The following is a 19,763-nucleotide window of genomic DNA, read 5'->3' on the forward strand; positions in this document are numbered from 1 at the left end:
GACGCGCAGGCTCAGCGGCCATGGCTCACGGGCCCAGCCGTTCCGCGGCACGTGGTATCTTACTCCGGGACACGAACCGTGTCCCCTGCATCGGCAGGCGGACTCTCAACCACTGCGCCACCAGGGAAGCCCTTACTGGACATTTAAAAAGGTATTCGGGAACGTCCCTGGTGGCGCAGTGGTTAAGAATCCGCCTACCACTGCAGGGGATATGCGTTCGAACCCTGGTCCGGGAAGAACCCACATGCTGCAGACCAACTAAAGTTAAACCCCTGCGCCTCAACTACTGAGCCTGCGCTCTAGAGCCCGCAAGCCACAACTACGGAAACCTGTGCGCCTAGAGCCCGTGCTCTCCAACAAGAGAAGCCACTGCAATGAGACGCCCACTTACCGCAAGAAGAGTAGACCCGGCTCGCCGCAGCAAAAGGCTGTGCGCATCTTTATTTATAAATAAATAAATAAATGTATTAAAAAAAAGCAAAAAAGGTATTCGTAGGAAATGTTTACTAAAGTAATCCCAAGACTCCTGCCCCCTTGGCATTCTGGGATTTGGGGCAAGAGTGGTCAGGTGTGGTGAGTTAGCAGATACAGCTTGTGAATCGGGCTCTGCCTTAGGGCTTCCGGTATAGTATGAGAAATAACGCAGGTAAATTAATAAATCGGGTGATTTCAGAGTCGTTCAAATATTGATTGAGCACATTCCACGTGCAAAGCACTGTTCTAGGCACTTGGGAGACACCACAGAAGCCGGTGAGCCAGTGTGAAGAACTAGTGGGAAAGACCTTGGAAAGGTTCAGGGAAACAGGCCAAGATGTCCCTTTCAGATGAGGTGAGTAATGCCTGGAGGGGAAGGCGTGAGGCCAGCAAGCACAGCGGTGGTGAGGCGGCCAGGCCGGGGCTCTGCGTTTATTTACTCCTCTATTTACAAGGTAGCTTGGCCCTGGGCCCCCCACATCTCAGCCCCAATACTGCCTTCTGGGGGGGGTCTCAGCCTCCTCTTGCGGGGCGCCCAAGAGCAGGGCGTCATCTTCCTCCAGTAACTCTCCGAGCTGGGCCAGCTGCCGGCGGATGAGGTTGGCAGACCGGTACACCTTGCGCATGCGCCGTAGCAGACACAGCACCAGGGTCCGGCTGCGCTCCTGGCGCTGGCACCAGGCCTTGCGCAGCTCACGGTAGCAGTTGTGGCTTGCGCGTTCTGCCGGGCCCAGGGTGGCCCCGCAGCCCAGGGGGCAGCGCTGATGGGCACCATGCTGGCAATTCTGCCGGTGCTCGGCCAGGTTCCCACGAGGCACCCGCGATGTGCACCCCTCGTTGGGACAGGCCATCAGCTCGAAAGGGCATGAGTCCTGGTGCCCCTTCCGATGGGCCAGGGGGCACGTCACCAGGCAGCCAGCTTCGGCGTTCTTGCACTGGGGGTGGAGGAGAGCATCGTGTGAGCCAAACCAGGTGAGGCACTGCCAGCCATGAGCCGGCTGCCCCCCATAGAATCCCCCATCCATGGCATTCCACTGAGCAGGAACCACTGAACTGGGAGCCTCCCAAGCTCTTATGTACCACTGGCTTGGTGGAGAGAGGGAAACAGTGGAGCAAATGCTTGGAGGTGGGAAAAATCTAAATCTCTGAGAGGGGGGGCAGGACCTGAGGTTTAGAGAACAGAGAGTTACACGGTTGGGTTGGTCTGGTGGATTGTTTGTATGCCAGTTTTTTTTTTTTTTTTTGGTTCCACTGTGTGGCTTGTGGGATCTTAGTTCCCCGACCAGGGATTGAACCTGAGCCATGGCAGTGAAAGCACTGAATCCTAACCACTAGACCATGAGGGAACTGCCCAGTCAGGTTTTTTAAAAAAAAATCTCAATTTCCCCATCTATAAAACTACGGGGCTGGAGAGTAATAGGCAGCACAACAGACACTCCATTCTCTATAATCCCCATTTTACAGCTGGGGCTACTGAAAGGTTAGGTAACATGCCCAAAGTCACCCAGCAAGTAAGTGGTAGAGAAGTGACTCAAATTCAGCCAAGTCTGATGACCTCAAGGAGGGCAGTCTGTTGGTGTAGAAACTCTCAGTTCTGAGAATGGGATTCTTTTCAACCCCTCTCCTGGCTCTGCTCCCCACCCCTACAGGGGTGAGGAGGGTAGGGTGGTGGGAGTGGGTGTTTTGAGCTACCTTGACTTCCAGGCGGCCAATGATCTTCCGGAGTTTATTCACATGGACCATCTTTTTCTGTTTCACCTCTTTCCTGCAACACGGACAGGTCTTTTGCCTAGGAGACATGAGTGGGGGTGATTATTGGGAGTGGGAGGAGAGCAAGTGGCAGCAACATGCCTCCCCTGGTGGTCCCTCCTTCTCTTTAGCTGGAAGAGACATAAGAGGGCATTATAGGGAGCTCTCAGCTCTGAGGCTGGGGCTAAGGGTTGCAGATACCACAGGGTGACCAGAGTCACATACATTAGTGTCCCAGGAGATTTGGCAGCTGAACTTTATGGCCGTCATGACCCAGTGCTTGGCTGACCTTCCTCTCTGTTCTGGGCCCCAGGAATGGCTCCCAGCCCCACCCCTGCCCTCCCAGCCTTTTGGGTGCCCAGTAGCACCTGGTTAGCCACGGGAGGATGCACCTCTTGCAGAAGATGTGGCTGCATGGCAACCTCATCGGCCTCTTGAGAACTCCATGGCAGACAGAGCACAGGAAGTTGCAGTCGGGAGGGCTGGTGAAGAGGTTGAGATCATACCCGCCACTCTGCAAAGGCCAGGCCAGCATTAGGGCCTGGCTGGGACCAGGATCTGGCTCCCCACTCCACATGCCCAGAGAAGGACCCCAGGAAGCTTTGGGTGGGAGGTGGGCCACATGAGAGCCCCAAGTGGAGGGCTGGGTCAGCGCCCACTATGAGGCGACAGTGGTGAGGGTCAAGACCCCCCCATGACTACCAACCTCCAGCTGTAGAAGCTGGCCTTGGCCTGGAGTTAACACTTGCCCAGAGGGACTTCCCTGATGGCGCAGTGAATAAGAATCTGTGCTCCCAATGTAGGGGGCCCGGGTTTGATCCCTGGTCAGGGAACTAGATCTCACATGCATACTGCAACTAAGAGTTCTCAAGCCTCAACTAAGGAGCCCGTGAGCCGCAACTAAGACCCAGTGCAACCAAATAAATAAATACTATTTAAAAAAAAAAAGACTTGGCCAGAGCCCTCTGAAAGGTTTCCGTGTCCTATTTGGGAGCTTGTACCCCACTGTGCACATCATCTTAGTGAGGAATGGGGTCCAGCTCTGGACAGGTCTAAATGCTCACCATGATCTCTGGATGGCAGCTCCACTGACCGCTGGGGCTCAGGAGCCTCCATTTCATAGCAGGAGCAGGCCGACATCACAGTGGCATTGTCCAGCTCAGGCCAATCACAGCCCTGGTCCAGGGCACCACCTGGCTCTTGCTCCCCTCTCAAGAGTCACAGGGCACCCCAGAGCCGGGATAGGTCTCTGGAGCCCCTGCCTTGCCTCTGCCTTGGGGGTGGCTGACAGCCATCTTCAAATAGCACTAAGGCTGGAACCAAGCTTCCAGGGGCTATTTCCTCAAAGCTGAGGCTCCAGCAGTAGCGCAGGGACTGTTCCCCTCTCCTTCCTCAAATAGGCTGCCCAGGTGGCCAGATCCCCAAGAGCTCAGGGGGCTTTAGACATTGACTCATCATCAGGTCTCTTAGGATCAGAGACCTATGGAGCTAGCTCCAGGGTACAAACCAGGAGTGAGGACCAGATTTCCGTGGTACTGCAGCAGGAACCTAGCATGTGGGAGAGCCTCCCAGAGCAGGTAGGCTGACCACCTGGGTAGGCCTATAAGGAAAGGTGTGGGGAAACCAATTTCCATGTGTGAGGCACAGAACAGTGAACTGCAGTTTCAATACCACTGAGTGTTGAGCTCATCAAATCCTAAAGGCCCTAACCCTTTCCTGAGAGCAATAGGGAGCCACTGCAAGCCTCTGAGCTGCAAGTCTTACACTCTCACTCTTGTTAGTGTTTTGCTGATCCAGCCTGACTCACCTCAAGCTCAAGGTACTTTACATGCTGATGTAGAAGATACGGGGTATGGGTAGAAATAATATGGTTTCAAACCTGGCTCTGCCGCTTTTAGAGGGTGGGATCTTAGAAATCACTTGCCAACCTTCAAGACCGGGTTCTACCCCTGCGTGGCATCCAAAGCAGAGTTGAGCGGGCCAGGAAGGTGTCCCACAAAGGTCTCCCTCCACAGCACACCTCGGTTCCCACGTCAGCAGATGCGTTTTCCAGGATGGTAGTCGGGAGTTCAAGAACACCCACACACGGATGAATCAGATCAACAGCTTTATTGAAAAACGAAAGCAGAGCCCCCCCTTCCCCCCCCCGGTCATGGCGGCGTCGGCCTCAGGCTCTGAGCATCCAGGTATCCTAAGGGTAGAAGACGAGATCAGGGATCAGGTACCAGAATCCGGAACATGAGAGCGGCCGCAACCGGGCCCGGAGCGGCGGCGCGTGTCGGGGCCTGGGTTTCACCTCCCCACACGGAGGAGCGGGCGGTGAGCTGTGGCCCCCGGTGGCTCTGGGCGCCGAGTCTCACCTGCGGCCACGGCCAAAGCCGCAGGTGATTTTCAGCCAACGCCGATCTCCCAACCACCCCACAGCGCCGCAAAGTGCCAGGCAGAAGTACCTAATGAACAGACCTACCTGCAGCCGGAGAAGACGAGGTACAGGCCGAGCTGTCCCTTATAGCAGCGTCCCAGTCGCGCAGATTCCGGGGCCGCGGACACGCAGGCACTCGCCGAGCTCGACGGGGGCGGGGCCCCTCGGAGCCAATCACAGGCCGTTTTATAGGCCCTTGGCGCAAGAGCGATTGGGGTGGGGCAGCCGAGATCTCGCGGCGCTTGGCGCTATATAAAGACTCCTTTGGGGGTGGCGTCCTTCTTTTTTTCCGTAAAAACACGTGAGTGTTCGCGTTAGTAGCTGCGGCTGGTGGGCCTGGGCGGTGGGAATCCGCCGCCATCGGGCGGGGTCCGGGCTGGTGCGCCCGCGCTGTGGGGCTGAAGCCCGGCCTGGGCGTCCGAGGTGTCCGTAGATGCCAGGGCTTCACTGACCGGCTGGTTCTTGTTACTCTTTTTAGCAAATGGCGGATGACGCCGGTGCTGCGGGAGGCCCCGGAGGCCCCGGAGGCCCCGGGGTCCCTGGCATGGGAAGCCGTGGTGGCTTCCGCGGAGGCTTCGGCAGCGGCGTCCGGGGCCGGGGCCGGGGCCGGGGTCGCGGTCGGGGCCGAGGCCGCGGAGCTCGCGGAGGCAAGGCCGAGGACAAGGAGGTAGGTCTGCGCTATGCGCGTGAAGCGGGGCCTTGGACGGCACCGGGAAGGCGGTCCTGGGCACCTGCTGCGCCTTTTCCTCTTCCAGTGGCTCCCCGTCACCAAGCTGGGCCGCTTGGTCAAGGACATGAAGATCAAGTCCCTGGAGGAGATCTATCTATTTTCTTTGCCCATCAAGGTAAACATAGGTTCTCTTTTTCTTGGGTGGGGCCTTGGCCTAGCTGGGGTCGAGGGAGCTTTGTCACTGGTTGGACATTGAGGGGTTCTAGGCTCCACCTTTGGTTTTATTAAAGTTTTGTCACAAATTTTTTTCTTGTAGGAATCTGAGATCATTGACTTTTTCTTGGGGGCATCTCTCAAGGACGAGGTTTTGAAGATCATGCCTGTGCAAAAGCAGACCCGTGCTGGCCAGCGGACCAGGTTCAAGGTACCCCAGCTATCTTATTTTCCTAGGCTGTTTCTATCAAAGACTTTTGTGAGACTCTCTCAGCTCTGCATGGTTGCGCTTGTGTTCATGGGTGTGACTTTCGTAATGGGGAGAGAGAGAAAGGATCTCCTCAGGATCTCAGATAGGTCTCCTGGTGGCCAGTCTTTCCTTGAGGGGCACAACAGACCCTGTGCGGTGGGTGGCTACTGACGTTATGAAGGGCAGTGGACCACCAGCCACGTCAGTCTCTTTGCAGGCGTTTGTCGCCATCGGGGATTACAACGGACATGTTGGTTTGGGCGTGAAGTGCTCTAAGGAGGTAGCCACTGCCATCCGTGGGGCCATCATTCTGGCCAAGCTCTCCATCGTCCCCGTGCGACGAGGCTACTGGGGGAACAAGATCGGCAAGCCTCATACCGTCCCTTGCAAGGTAGGCTGGATGGTGGTGCGTGGCAGGGCCTGCAGTGGTGCAGACTCTCCAGCCCATCTCCTGACTCTACCCCTTCCCAGGTGACTGGTCGCTGTGGCTCTGTGCTGGTGCGCCTCATCCCTGCCCCCAGGGGCACTGGCATCGTCTCAGCCCCTGTGCCCAAGAAGCTACTGATGATGGCTGGAATTGACGACTGCTACACCTCTGCCAGGGGCTGCACTGCCACGCTGGGCAACTTCGGTAGGTGGCCCACATGTAGACTCTGGCTTCTCTCAGCTCTGCTCAGTCACATTCTTTGTGTGGTTGGTGTATTTTGAGAGAGAGAGGAAGGCTCTCCTAATGCACGACAGATTGGCCCACAGTGGTCTCTCTGTTCCTAGGAGTGCGACAGCTTCTTGCTATAACTGGGGGTTCATCTCAGGTCAGTTCACTAATCCTCTCCTATTTTCCCTTTTTCAGCCAAGGCCACTTTTGATGCCATTTCCAAGACCTACAGTTATCTCACTCCTGATCTCTGGAAAGAGACAGTGTTCACCAAGTCTCCGTATCAGGTACTGCCTGCCCCGCTACCCTGTTAGGCAGGCCGGGCAAAGCAAAGGGTAGCAGTCTATTTGGTTACAACTAAAGCCTCTTGTTTTTCTAGGAATTCACTGATCATCTTGTAAAGACCCACACCAGAGTTTCTGTGCAGAGGACCCAGGCTCCAGCTGTAGCCACCACATAGTTTTCTATAAGAAAAATAAAGTGAATGAAGCTAGTTTATAGTTGTCTCTTGTTTTTTTTGGGGGGGGGGCGTACCATGAAGCTTGTGGGATCTTAGTTTCCCGACCAGGGGTTGAACCTGGGCCCCCAGCAGTGAAAGTGCAGAGTCCCTAACCACTGGACCATCAGGGAACTCCCTATTCTCAAGTTCAGTGGTGGCTGAATTTGGAAGGGAAATGGGGCCAATAAGGTGAGAAATCTGAATAAGGCTTATCAATGTGTCAAGGTTGGGAGCTAAAGATGACACCACAGAGATTCCATTACTCTTTATTTTAGCAACAGCGACAGACACATGAGGTGGCTCGAGCTGCCTCAGGCAGCAGCAGCCTCTTTGGTGGCTTTTCTCTCTGCCAGCATCCTCTGCTTCTGTTTTGCCAGGCACTTCCTGGCAGAATAATGGGCCCCCAGGTCATGATCTGGGAAAGAGAGATGGGGAGGGGAGTCATAGGCCATGATGGGAATTTGTGGTCTTTTCTCCATGCAGGGAGGGCTCGGGCAGCTAAAACAAGTTATTGAGCAGATAAGGGATGAGGTGAGGTGGTTTTCTTTTACAACCACCAGAGATTGGGCTAATTAGCAAAACGTCTAGTACCCAGCTCTGTGGAGACTGGAAGGAGGACTGGGAAGTGAGGTGGCAGAAGCAGGAGTAGCTGGGGGCAGGCTGGGGTGGAGCTGACTCACAGCGGTCCTGGTAGGCCTTGGCCACCTGGGTGAACTGCTCCAGCTCCTTGGTACAGTTCTGCCTGTAGCTCTCACCTTCCCTCTGCTGACAGGCCTTTAGCCTTTCCTGGATAATGTTGACGATTTCCTGATCAACTTTGCTGAAAGGAAAATGAGAAAGGTGAACAACAGGGGTCCCCAACCCCCAGGGCCGTGGACCGCTACCGAAGCTTCATCTGCCACTCCCCATCGCTCGCATTACTGCCTGAACCACCCCCCCCCACCGCCACCCCGTGGAAAAACTCTTCCATGAAACTGGTCCCTGGTGCCAAAAAGGTTGGGGACCGCTGGTCTTAAGGTCTATAAGGATTCCCTGTACTCAGGGAAAGTAAAATGAAGGCAGGGCCTGGGAGCCCTGTGGTCTGGCCTCTCCACCCCTAGATCTGGGTTGGCCACCATCTCATGGCATCCGGAGGGAATATGCTCATTGCACAGGGATCACAGTAGTATTCACTGACTAAGAGCAGAAGCCCAAAGGGGAGGACTTACTAGTCTCTTCTCCATTGCATTTCTGCTTCAAACATGCACAATATGTCCTTTTCCTTGCACTCAGTGATGTCCGGCACGCGGCGGAACTCACGGTGGTAGTAGTAATACCTGTTCTTGGCATGCTGCCGCTCTATAAACTCTGCAAAGAGAAAACCCCAGGCCCAAAGGCCTTATTGGTTTGGAGAAGCCACAGTTTGAAAGGGCTCTTAGCTTTGTATTTCTCATAAGCCGTGGAAGAGGCAGGTTTCCCAAATGTTCCCAGCTTTTACAAAGACTGGCAATTGAACTCCCAAAGAAGAGGTGTGGGCTGGCACAAAGTCCTGGAAAGGACTGGGCTACAAATGGCAATGTCTACGGTTTATGGAGAGTTTCTTGTAAGCCAGGAACCACCCTGTGTTGCATAATACATTAACTCACTTTGTCCCCACGATAACCCTATGGGGGGCAGGTCCTTTTCATTTACAGAGAGGAGACCCAGGCTCTGAGAGATGGCAGGATTCAGAGCCTGTTCTCTGCAAGCCCACACCCTGCTACAGTCCCTCCTGCCGGCCCAGCTCCGCCAGAGCACGGGGATTCCACTGTGGAGGCAAACAGGCCCCAACAGGGAGCCACCAGCAGGGATTCCAGTCCCAGTTCTGCTACTGCTGACCTTCCGGCCTCAACTTCCCCATGGGTAAATGAACAAGTTGGACCTAGTGAGATCTCATCCATCCAGACATATAAAACACTTTCTAAAAAACTGCTATACAAAAGAGGAAGCAGATCCACTACTGTTTTTTCCAGACCTTGGGGCGGGGTGGGGTGGGGTGGGGGTGGTTCCTCCCCCCACAAAGAGCCACCAGAGCATACTATGCACCCCAAATGTTCTGTTGTTGAATGAATGGATTGATTAATTAGGTGCATGGATGAATCGCCTGGCACTAGTGACTAAGGGCATTATGCTCTGCCTGCTGCACCACCAAGATGGCTGAACCACAAACTGGACAACGATGGTTTAAAACGTTCACCTAGTTTGGACCAGAGATGGCAGAATTTGGGCAGCTCTCAAGCGTGGACACACACGGAGGGCAAGTTACAGCACACGTGGGTGGAAGGGGCCTCGGCCATCAATGACCACCCGGGCCATTTTGCAGGCATGCAAAGGGTTGGGAGAACCCCTGTACCTCAACAGCCCTCTGTGACCGCCTACTGTGCAAAACGCAGGATGCAAAGCGTGCAGGGAGAGTGGGATCTAACAAGCCTCAGGACGCAGATGACTTCGATCAGCAAACAGCCCCCTAACATTTGAGCGAGGCCGGAGACCAGGGGTCCGTGGACGGCGGCAGGGGCCATACAGCAGTGAGGGCTCTTGGTGTGTGTGTGGCGGGGTCGTCCCAAGAGGTGAGGCCTGGGATGCAGTGGGGATCCAGGCTGAGTGACGGGTGCGGGGGGCCCGGGAGCGGTGGGGGGCCCCGGGGCGCAAGGCCCGGCTGGGGCTCGTACCTCTCGCGAGGGTCACTGGCCGATCCACGAGGAGGTCGAAAGCCTTCGTAAAATAGGTGATAGGGTTGGTCAGAGTGGTCTGCGGCGAGGGCGCCGGCGTGCGGCGCGGGGGCTCGGGGTACACGTTGTTGTCCCAGCTGTCCGGCATGGCAGCGACGCGCGGCAGCCTCGACTCTCGGACGCGCTCCCGCGGCCTCCGCCTCGGTCCCGCGGCCTAGTTCGCCCGCACAGAGGACAACTGGAGAGCGGCCGCGCCTGCGCAGGACGACGACTGCGCCCGCGAGGCACCATGGGACTTGTAGTTCACCCCGCCTGCCCAAGTGTGGCCTCGGGAGATGCTTCGCAGTGCGAGCGCCCCCGCATGGGACCGCCGCGCCATTGCACTCGCGACGAGCGCCTACTGTGTGCTGGGCGCTGGTATCAGGGGTGAAGGAAACAGATTCCTATTTACATTCTAAGGGGAGACAGACACAGGAGTAAGGAAACCATTCAGTTCGGAGGGCGTGTAGGCACGTGCCAAGTGCAGCAGGGAGCAGAATGATGAACACAGCTGGGCTCTTCTGGAGAACTCAGGCCGGTAGAGCAAATAACAAAGTCAACAGATAACACAAACTGCCAAAGGCTGTACCCTTCCAGGAAGCCTTCCTGGATTGTCCATTCCCTACATCCCTCTCTGAGCTCCATTGTGTCTGCCAGGGCCCCTCATGGACTGGCTGATGCCACTGAGCTTGGAGAGGGGGCTGCCTGGGGCAGCACAGGAGGTAGGGTTTCCCCTCTCCACCCCCACCCCTCCCCACCCCACGACTAGGGAGAAGTGGCTCCTACCCTGGGCACAGCGCACTCTGTTTTGGTTCTGAGGGTTCCATCCTGGCCCTGAGCACTGTTGTGCCCTTGAGGCAGCTCCACTGACCAGGGCCCTACTGGCCACCCTCTGTGATCTCCATACCTGGCACACCCTTTGGCTAGCACCAGGGAGGATGGGTGCTGGTCACTTCCTGCCCAGAGGCTGGGGTCAGTCATTAACTCTATGGACGCACAGAATCCAGAATCATAGTAACCTTAAATCTTCAAATCATGAACTCTTAGAAACTGTCACACTCAACTAATCATAACATTGGCCTGCAATGTCAGGCTGAACAAGGGGACCCAATGGAGGTGGGCCGGAGTCATCTCATGACCCGCAGTAACCAGCACGAGCTCACCCACCAGAGGAATATGAGAAAGCAGAGTATAGTACTCAGTTAAGGGAAAGCACCCAGATGATGGCTTTCTGCTGCCACCCAGCAGCAGACGGACTCAGAGATCACGCAGCAGAAGCAGAAAAAGGCAAATGAGAGGGAGGAACCCAAGCAACTTTGTGGCTCCATGTCCGACCCTCGGGCCCTTGGCCTGTGTGGCTGGAGCCCCCACTGTGTGCTCCCAGGCCCAGCACCGAGGGTGTTCCCTTTGGCCCTGAGTCTGCAACATGTCACTTCTGTGCTTCCTTCCTTCAGGGAGCCCCTCTCCCCCGGGGCCATTTCTGGGCTGAGGGGTTTACCCCTTCCCAGTGATTTTTTTCCTGCCGGACTCAGCCGAAAGTATTAAAAATAGTTTTGTCATTCAAAAATAACGACAAAAACAAAGAATTGTAGATTTTAGTAGCATAGAATTTTAGCAACCAGGGATGCAAAATCCACAGACCTGCAGAGATATCTTAGGCCTGTAAAACTCTGATTCTACAATTACAGAACTTTATAACCATAAAATCTTTGAATTAAAAAATAAGAGATTTCAGGGACTTCCCTCGTGGCGTAGTGGTTAAGAATCTGCCTGCCAATGCAGGGGACACGGGTTCGAGCCCTGGTCTGGGAAGATCCCACATGCCGTGGAGCAACTAAGCCCGTGTGCCACAACTACTGATCCTGCACTCTAGAGCCCACAAGCCACAACTACTGAAGCCCGTGCACCTAGAGCCCGTGCTCCGCAACAAGAGAAGCCACTGTAATGAGAAGCCTGCACACTGCAATGAAGAGTAGCTCCTGGGCTTCCTTGGTGGCACAGTGGTTGAGAATCTGCCTGCCAATGCAGGGGACACAGGTTTGAGCCCTGGTCTGGGAAGATCCCACATGCCGCGGAGCAGCTAGGCCCGTGAGCCACAACTACTGAGCCTGCGCGTCTGGAGCTTGTGCTCCACAACAAGAGAGGCCACGATAGTGAGAGGCCCGCGAACCGCGATGAAGAGTGGCCCCTGCTCGCCACAACTAGAGAAAGCCCTCGCACAGAAACGAAGACCCAACACAGCCAAAAATAAATAAATTAATAAATTAAAAAAAAAAAAAAAAAGAGTAGCTCCTGCTGGCCACAACTAGAGGAAGCCTGCAAGCATCAACGAGGACCCAACGCAGCCAAAAATAAAATATAAATAAATAAATTTATTTTTAAAAAGTATAAAAAAAAATTTAAGTTCATAAAAATTATCTTAAGGGACTTCCCTGGTGGTGCAGTGGTTAAGACTCTGTGCTCCCAATGCAGGGGGCCTGAGTTCAATACCTGGTCAGGGAACTAGATCCCACATGCATGCCGAAACTAAGGAGCCCGTCTGCTGTAACTAAGACCTGGTGCAACCAAATAAATAAATATTAAATAAAAAAAAAGTATCCTAAGTGTTCTTGGCTCACAGCTACTAGAGTCAAGGGACCTTGATTGAATCACAGCTCTAATGATCCTCTGGGCACAGAGCCAAACTTCCCCATCTTCCCGCCGTTTTTCCAGCTCAGGTTCACAGCCTCAGGACAGCACAGGAATCTGCTCTGCTTCAAGGCCAGCAAACTGGACTCAGACGCTCCTAATGGCAGCTGCCCAAGGGAAGCTCCCAAACCTGAGTTCCTAAACCCCCTACCAGGCCAAGTTGTTCCCATTTTGGAGGGTCACACAAAGCAGAAAACAAAGTGTGTGACCCAGTCCCAGGACATTTGAGGAAACGAGTGCCAGCCCTAGCTCCAGGTGCACCCCCCAGGCTGCCCAGGCTGCCCCCCTTCGCCCTGCCCTGGGCCAGGCCCGCTTCTGACACCAGAGCCCACATCCGCCACAGGAGATGACAGAGCTCCCCTGCCAGGGGCTAAATCTGGGATCTGGCTGCTGTGCGTCCTGGCCCTGCCACTTGACCTCCGACGCCTGGTGAGGTGGCCCCTTCCCTTCCTAACCTGCAGGGACAGGCCTCCATGGTCAGTGGGCTGGCGGGAGGGGGGTTGGGGGGAAGCACGCCAGCTTCCTGGCGAGGGGCAGGTGGGCTTCTGGGATCTATCCCAGCAGAGAAGGTCCTTGGGCCTGTGACAGAGTAGGTGATTACAGGGGACAGCAGGGGGCCCAAGCTCTGGCTTCCAGGCCTAGGACAGGCAAACATAGGGACAGATGGCAGCGGCCCCCTGCCTCTGTGGCCTTGGCTGCAGTGTGGACCTGCCTCTTCTGGGCCCAGCCAGGCAGGGCCAGGCCACTGAGACAGGAAGCCCACGGGTGAGGGGGGCTGCCGCTGGCTCTGTCCCTAAGACACTGCCCTTGGAGAAGTTTCCCTCCTTTCTTGTGGACAGATGCAGGCCCTGAGGGCCACCAGGTCTCAGCCTGGGGTCTCTAGCTCACTTCTGGTCTGGTCTCTGGGACTGCCCAGCTGCACCCAGCAGGGAGACCCCAGCTCTGATCTCCCTTCCCTTCTGTCCGCAGTCCCACCGGAAGTTCTCTGCCCCTCGGCATGGACAACGGGGCTTCCTGCCACACAAGAGGAGCCGCCGGCACCGGGGCAAGGTGAAGACGTGGCCTCGGGACGACCCCAGCCGGCCCGTGCACCTCACGGCCTTCCTGGGCTACAAGGCTGGCATGACACACACTCTGCGGGAGGTGCACCGGCCAGGGCTCAGTGAGTGGCCTCTAGGGGCTCCTGGGGGGCGGGCCGAGCACCCCCGACCGCCAGAAGATCTGGAGGTCCTTCCAGAGGCTAGGAGCCACAACTGGGCTTCCGGAGGGGAAACAGCCCCAGAAGGGGCCAGGCCCCGCCCATGGGCACCTCAGTCAGAACGTTGACTGCTGGCCGTGCCTCAAGAACCGATTTGTCATTGCCCCAGTTTACAGATGAGGAAATAGAGCAGTTATGAAACTTGTAGGAGCTAAGATTCAAGGGCAGGTGCCCCTACACACTTCCGGTTTTGAGATCATCGTAGTGTGGTTATAAGAAATAATACAGAGGGATTCCACGCACCCTTTACCCAGTTTCCCCAATGGAAACATCTCTTAAAACCATTGTAATATGTCACAGCTGGATAATGACATGGATACACCCTACTCATCTTATGCTGGATTCTCCTGAATAAGATGTGTGTTATTTAGTTCTATGGTTCTGTCACGTGTAAATGACAGGTTCTGTCATGTGTAAATGCGTGTACCCACCACCTTGGAACGTTCCTTTCCCACAACAGCCCGTCCTGTTGCCCTATTATAGCCACAGCCGCCACCCCCCAACCTTCTGGCAACCACTCATCTGTTCTCCATCTCTCCTAAAGTATATATTTTTTGGCTGCACCACGAGGCTTGCAGGATCTTAGTTCCCTGGCCAGGGATCGAACCCGGGCCCTCGGCAGTGAAAGTGCCAAGTCCTAACCTCTGGACCGCCAGGGAATTCCCCTAATATATATTTTAGCATATACTTCTTTGACTTCGGATCAGCCTCATTAATAACATCTATAAAATCATGGGTTTAGGACAAGTCTTAGGTTTTGTTCTAGAACTCATCCATATACATTCATAGTGCCCATTTGTACTCCCCTAGAGGATGACCAACCCTATCCTTTGGGGGATGCTGCTCTGGCTGTGGCTCTCCTGGCCCACTCCTGGGAGGTCTGGTGGGGAAACCAAGGCAGGAGCAGGTCAGGCCTTACCTGAGCTGAGTCAGAACTACTATGGACACCTGTGGGGTCTTGCCCAACAGTGGCTCCACACACAGGGCAGAGCAGGGAGAGAAGGGCCGGGAGTGGGGAGGCTCAGGGCTGGAGGTCAGGGGCCTGCTCACAGGGGCCTCTGTCCGCAACAGCCCTGGGGCTCTGGCGCTGGGTCCTCCCGCGGGCAGATGGGGCTGTGGTCGGCACTTCCACCCCTGTCCCCTCTCCATGGAACTCCCCATGGGACTCGGAGGCCCCCCTCCACGCCTCTGTCTCTGGGTTTCGTTCAGAAATTTCCAAGCGGGAGGAGGTGGAGGCGGTGACAATTGTGGAGACACCACCTGTGGTGGTGGTGGGCGTGGTGGGCTACGTGGCCACCCCGCGAGGCCTGCGGAGCTTCAAGACCATCTTTGCGGAACATCTCAGCGACGAGTGCCGCCGCCGCTTCTACAAGGACTGGTGAGGGATGCTGGGTGGTTGGGCAGGAGGAGGAGTGTCAGCAGCGTGTGGAAGGCAGAAAAGTGTGTGTGTGTGTGTGTGTGTGTGTGTGTGTATGCGTGTGAGTGTGTGATGCCTTCCCTCCAATAAAAGACAAGGACTAGAGGGCTGGAGAGGAAATTAGTTAGAGGAAAAAGGAAAGCAAACATTCTCATCCTCAGGGTGAACTAAGGAACTGATTTGATGGAATGTCAGAGTTGGTTCCAAGCTTCCTAGCAGCCAGGGTGAAAAGGGAAATAGCCAACTGACGAGCTCTTTTCATCAGAAAGAAGGGCATCCTTAGGCCTCAAATCTCCCCTGGCATTAAGTCCAGAAAGGGAAGGCGCCCCTGCCTGAGGAACCTCACAGACATCCCCTTCCATATGGAGGCAGAGGCACGTGTACCCTCCATGGGAGGCGAGGACCTTGGGCCCCAGTGTCAGAGCAGGTTGTGTGACCACAGGCAAGCTGACTGACCTTTTAGAACCTCACCTCACCACCCCCCGACACACACACACTCCCCACAGACACCATCAAATGGGAACAGGAGAGGTCTCCGCATCTTGGGGCAGCCCTGAGGATGAGCTGAGCAGAGTGTGTCAAGTGCTCAGCACAGGGAAAGAGCTCAGCGAACGCCAGCTGGCCTTGTTTTTGCTGCTGCAACTGTGATCAACTTGCCCCTCATCTGACCTCTGTGAACCTTGGTTTCTTCATCTGTAGGATGGGGATAATGATGTCCACCTTCCAGCATCCTGGCAAGGGTTAGGAACGATGGGGTGTGGGGCCTGGCCAGTCCTGACTGTTCGCTTTAGAAGTGGGTTCAGCAGCCATGGCAAAGTGGGCACGTGGCCATGGCTGGCTGGCACGCCCCTTCCCTGGGCTCCTGCACATCTGCTCACTCTCAGCCCCAGGAGGCAGGGAGGGTACCCACTTCACGGAGGAGGAAACTGAGGCCTAGAGAGGGAAAGACAGTCTGTGCTTAAGGAGGGCGCCTGGAACCAGCCCAGGGACCCCAGGTGCCCAGCAATGCCTCCCCTGGGAAGGGGAGGAGGGAGGAGGGGGACATCTAAGCCCATGCTTGGTAGGATGCAGGCTGGGCACCCTCTGTGCACGACTCAGGCACAAGAGCAAGAAAAAAGCCTTCACCAAGGCCTGCAAGAGGTGGCGCGATGCCGACGGCAAGAAGCAGCTGCAGAGGGACTTCGCTGCCATGAAAAAGTACTGCAAGGTCATCCGGGTCATCGTCCACACCCAGGTCAGCCCCTACCCCCTGGTCCACACTGGTCAACCAGTCCACCACCTGGGCCCAACCTCCCTCAGCCTGGCTTCCCGGAGCCCTGGCAAATGTCAGCCTAAAAATACTGTGAGCTTCGGGCATAGGCCCAAAGTGTCGGCTGACCAGCCAGCCGCCTGCAGCCCCGGGGATGGGGTGTTGGGCATCAGTGCACTCTGAGGGCTACGGGGTACTGGCCACACCCAGCAGTCAACCAAGGCCCTGAAATGCCCCAAAGGTCCAGGATCACCTGCCCAGTGTTGGGTGTGGGGGTCCGGCAGCCTCTGTTTGGGGTCTGGCACATGTGGGTGTGAATCAACATTCGTAAGTGGGGTCTGGCTTCGTGTGGGTTGACAGGTTACCTATACCCTCTGGCTTTTTCTGGAACGTTCAGGGAAGCCTTCCCAGGCCCGGAGCAATGACCCTCCCCACCTGCCTGAGTTACTCTCCCACTTGTAGTTCCTGGTTATGTGTGTCATTGGTTAACATCCATCTCCCTCCATAGACTTGAGCTCCATGGGGGCAGGGGTCACAGCTTCCTGCTCACTGCTGTACCACACCCCCCAGGAGGCTTATATGCAACAGGTCCTCCATCAGTACTGGTTGAGCCCTATGCTGTGACCTAACCGTGTCCCTGCTTCCACCTCACACAGCAGCAGCCAGAGATGTTTAAAAATGTGCAACAGATCATGTCACACCCTGCACTTGGAATAAAGCCCAAGCTACTCCCTATGAGACCTGCCTGGCCAGGCCCCTGCTCACCTATCACCGTCCTGAACCCTCCTCCCTGTTCACCACAGTCCAGACACACTGGTCTCGTTTCTGTCCCACCAACCACTGCCCCCCCATCTTCCCTGCCACAAGGCCTTTGCATATGCGGTTCCCTCTGCCCCAAAAGCTCTCAGATCTTCACCTAGTGGTTCCTTCTTGCCATTGATGTCACCTCCTCAGAGAGGCCCTCCTTCACCACCCTCATGTGCAATAACTGTCCCCTCCACCCTCAATATTTCATCACAACACTTAGGCCTATCCAAGAGTTTACTTGGTTTCTGCCGCCAACTAGATGGGCCAGGATGCTGTCTGCCTCATTCCATGCTGCATCCCCAGTGCCTCGCACAGAACGTGGCATATAGGCACACCAGAGCATGGGATCATCTGTTGAATGAATGCGTGCGTGAAAGTCTGCCAGGGATCACCAGCTGGCCATGTCGTATCGGCAAATGGGGGTGTGTGTGACTTTCTGGGAACCGACTGGCCGTGCCATGTCTTACAGATGAAGCTGCTGCCCTTCCGGCAGAAGAAGGCCCACATCATGGAGATCCAGCTGAATGGCGGCACGGTGGCTGAGAAGGTGGCCTGGGCCCAGGCCCGGCTGGAGAAGCAGGTGCCAGTGCACAGTGTGTTCAGCCAGAGTGAGGTCATTGATGTCATTGCCGTCACCAAGGGCAGGGGCGTCAAAGGTAGGGCCGGGTGGGGATGGCGGCTCCAGGAAGGCTGCCTGGAGGAGGTGGGGGCCAAACTGGCCTCTAAGCCACCCGCCCCACCCCTCCCACCTGCAGGGGTCACGAGCCGCTGGCATACCAAGAAGCTGCCGAGGAAGACCCATAAGGGGCTGCGCAAGGTGGCCTGCATTGGTGCCTGGCACCCTGCCCGCGTGGGCTGCTCCATCGCCCGGGCTGGGCAGAAGGGCTACCATCACCGCACAGAGCTCAACAAGAAGGTGTGTCCGCAGGCCTGGTTTGAGGGGGGATGCCCGTGACCACACCCCAGTGAGTGGGGTGCATGACCCAGATGCTGCCTGGCCCCCTAAGGCTCTGAAATGCCCCCACCAGCGCCTGGGTCTAAGCCCACATTCTGATGGGTGTGGGCATCTTGCCAGCCCCAGAGGCTACCTGCTGTCCCCAATGTGCCCTGTGCTCCTGGCAGATCTACCGCATTGGTCGGGGGCTGCACACGGAGGACGGGAAGGTGGTTAAGAACAACGCATCCACCAGCTACGATGTGACCGACAAATCCATCACACCACTGGTGAGGGTGGGCCGCCAGTTTGGCTGAGGGGCCTGGTGTGCATGTGTGGGGCAGGCCTGTGGGGTGCCGCCCTCTCCCAAGAGCTCAGGCAACAGGGTGGACCACCTGGGTGGACCAAACCCCTGCTGTTTCTGCATCCTCAGAGCCACCACTGCAGACAGCTCATCCTCCAGCTGCTGTCACAGGGTGCAGAGTGCAGCAGCTCCGACTGTGGCCTTGGAGTCAGGCTGCCTGGGCTCAAACCCCAGCTGCAGTGGGTAGCAGCTGCGGGGCCTGGAGCAAGTGACTTCACCCCTCTAAGCCTCAGTTTCCTCCTCTGTAAAATGCAGATTTTTAAATAAGATAATCACGGGAAGGACTGGGGGTGTGGCTCAGATGCTGCCCTGATTAGTGATTGAGAATGTCACCCTAGGCCAGGGGAATTCTCCTAGGGCCCCCAGCTGCCTCCTAACCCAGCAGCCCCTTTCCTGGACCCACCTTCCCACAGGGTGGCTTCCCCCACTACGGGGAAGTCAACAATGACTTCATCATGCTGAAAGGTTGCATTGCGGGCACCAAGAAGAGGGTCATCACGCTGAGGAAGGTCAGTGCCAGGTGGTGAGCTGGGGAGTGGGAGCCCCATGGGCCTTGGGGGAGTTGGGGGGCTGGCCTACCCTGTCCTCCAGCCTGCTTCAGGAGGGGTGGGGATGGGGAAAGCAAAGAGGGAGAGGTTCTAACAGAATCTGGGTGAGCAAGACCTTCCTGACTGGGGGTAATGGGAGGGGCTGAGTGGGGACCTCCCACGGTGACAGCTCCCCTCTCCCACCGGCCGCAGTCCCTCCTGGTGCACCACAGCCGCAGGGCCCTGGAGAACATCGAGCTCAAGTTCATTGACACCACCTCCAAGTTTGGCCATGGCCGCTTCCAGACAGCCCAAGAGAAGAGGGTCTTCATGGTGAGCCCACCAGCCTTGCTCTCTGGGGCTCCGACACCACATCCTACCTGCCCCAGAGCGGGGAAGCTGAGCAGATGGGGGTGGCACGCATGTCCCTGCACTCATCCACAGGAGGGAGCTTTTAGGGGTCCAGTCCTGGGCACTGATTCTTGCCAGAAAGGAAGTAGGGGAGGAACAAGTGGGAGAGGGCACAGGGCCGACTCCGCGTAACCCAGGCGGCTGGTTAGACCCCTGTGACTAACGCTCCTCCTGTCCCTCGCCCACCAGGGTCCCCAGAAGAAGCATCTTGAGAAGGAAAAGCCGGAAACCTCGGGAGACTTGTAGGCAGGATGGGATGGAGGGAGCCTGAAAAAAGTGCGGCGCAACCCCCGCCTGTCCCCTTGTCTAATAAAAGCCAGAGACAACTCTTCCCGCGGTGTCTCAGAGTTGGGGGGCACGGAAAGGCTGGTCAACGGCCGGCAGCCCGGGGCTTAAGCGCCGGGAAACGACGAGAGCGTACGCGGCTCAGTGTGGTGCACCGCGACA

At 56.4% G+C, this 19,763-nt stretch overlaps 4 protein-coding genes and 3 non-coding genes across 7 annotated transcripts; 4 read left to right on the forward strand and 3 right to left on the reverse strand.

Annotated features, from left to right (window-relative positions):
* Positions 1-36: 36 nt before the first annotated feature.
* Positions 37-4,684, reverse strand: RNF151 (ring finger protein 151). The gene is given in 5 exon segments (XM_089896390.1): positions 37-952; positions 954-982; positions 984-1,409; positions 2,167-2,263; positions 2,592-4,684. Coding segments are annotated over 5 exon segments (795 nt in total). The 5' UTR covers positions 2,801-4,684; the 3' UTR covers positions 37-918.
* LOC115803815 (small nucleolar RNA ACA64) lies at positions 4,497-4,623 on the reverse strand. The gene has a single exon (XR_004024605.1). It is a non-coding gene; the product is annotated as a small nucleolar RNA ACA64 (small nucleolar RNA).
* A 427-nt stretch (positions 4,685-5,111) lies between the features above and the next one.
* On the forward strand, positions 5,112-6,926 carry RPS2 (ribosomal protein S2). The gene is made up of 7 exons (XM_022594491.3): positions 5,112-5,312; positions 5,401-5,490; positions 5,632-5,739; positions 5,996-6,169; positions 6,250-6,409; positions 6,629-6,720; positions 6,813-6,926. Exons 1-7 carry the CDS (start codon positions 5,127-5,129, stop codon positions 6,891-6,893), a joined length of 891 nt encoding a protein of 296 aa, XP_022450199.1. The 5' UTR covers positions 5,112-5,126; the 3' UTR covers positions 6,894-6,926.
* On the forward strand, positions 5,793-5,926 carry LOC115803803 (small nucleolar RNA SNORA64/SNORA10 family). Its single transcript, XR_004024594.1, has one exon. It is a non-coding gene; the product is annotated as a small nucleolar RNA SNORA64/SNORA10 family (small nucleolar RNA).
* On the forward strand, positions 6,436-6,562 carry LOC115803804 (small nucleolar RNA SNORA64/SNORA10 family). The gene has a single exon (XR_004024595.1). It is a non-coding gene; the product is annotated as a small nucleolar RNA SNORA64/SNORA10 family (small nucleolar RNA).
* Positions 6,927-7,182: 256 nt separating the features above from the next.
* NDUFB10 (NADH:ubiquinone oxidoreductase subunit B10) lies at positions 7,183-9,866 on the reverse strand. The gene is made up of 4 exons (XM_022594490.2): positions 9,623-9,866; positions 8,141-8,279; positions 7,613-7,752; positions 7,183-7,347 (listed from the first exon to the last, which is right to left on the reverse strand). The coding sequence occupies exons 1-4, from the start codon at positions 9,768-9,770 to the stop codon at positions 7,244-7,246; spliced, it is 531 nt and encodes a 176-aa protein (XP_022450198.1). The 5' UTR covers positions 9,771-9,866; the 3' UTR covers positions 7,183-7,243.
* Positions 9,867-12,449: 2,583 nt separating this feature from the next.
* Positions 12,450-19,647, forward strand: RPL3L (ribosomal protein L3 like). The gene is made up of 11 exons (XM_022594489.2): positions 12,450-12,483; positions 12,618-12,778; positions 13,319-13,511; positions 14,817-14,985; positions 16,123-16,258; positions 17,550-17,736; positions 17,836-17,996; positions 18,203-18,304; positions 18,792-18,887; positions 19,119-19,238; positions 19,506-19,647. Exons 1-11 carry the CDS (start codon positions 12,450-12,452, stop codon positions 19,560-19,562), a joined length of 1,416 nt encoding a protein of 471 aa, XP_022450197.2. The 3' UTR covers positions 19,563-19,647.
* The last annotated feature ends 116 nt before the right edge of the window (positions 19,648-19,763 follow it).

Source organism: Delphinapterus leucas, chromosome 15, assembly GCF_059928025.1.
Source record: "Delphinapterus leucas isolate spDelLeu-1000000601 "Yukka" chromosome 15, BTC_Dleu_Yukka2, whole genome shotgun sequence".
NCBI classification, from domain to species: domain Eukaryota; kingdom Metazoa; phylum Chordata; class Mammalia; order Artiodactyla; family Monodontidae; genus Delphinapterus; species Delphinapterus leucas.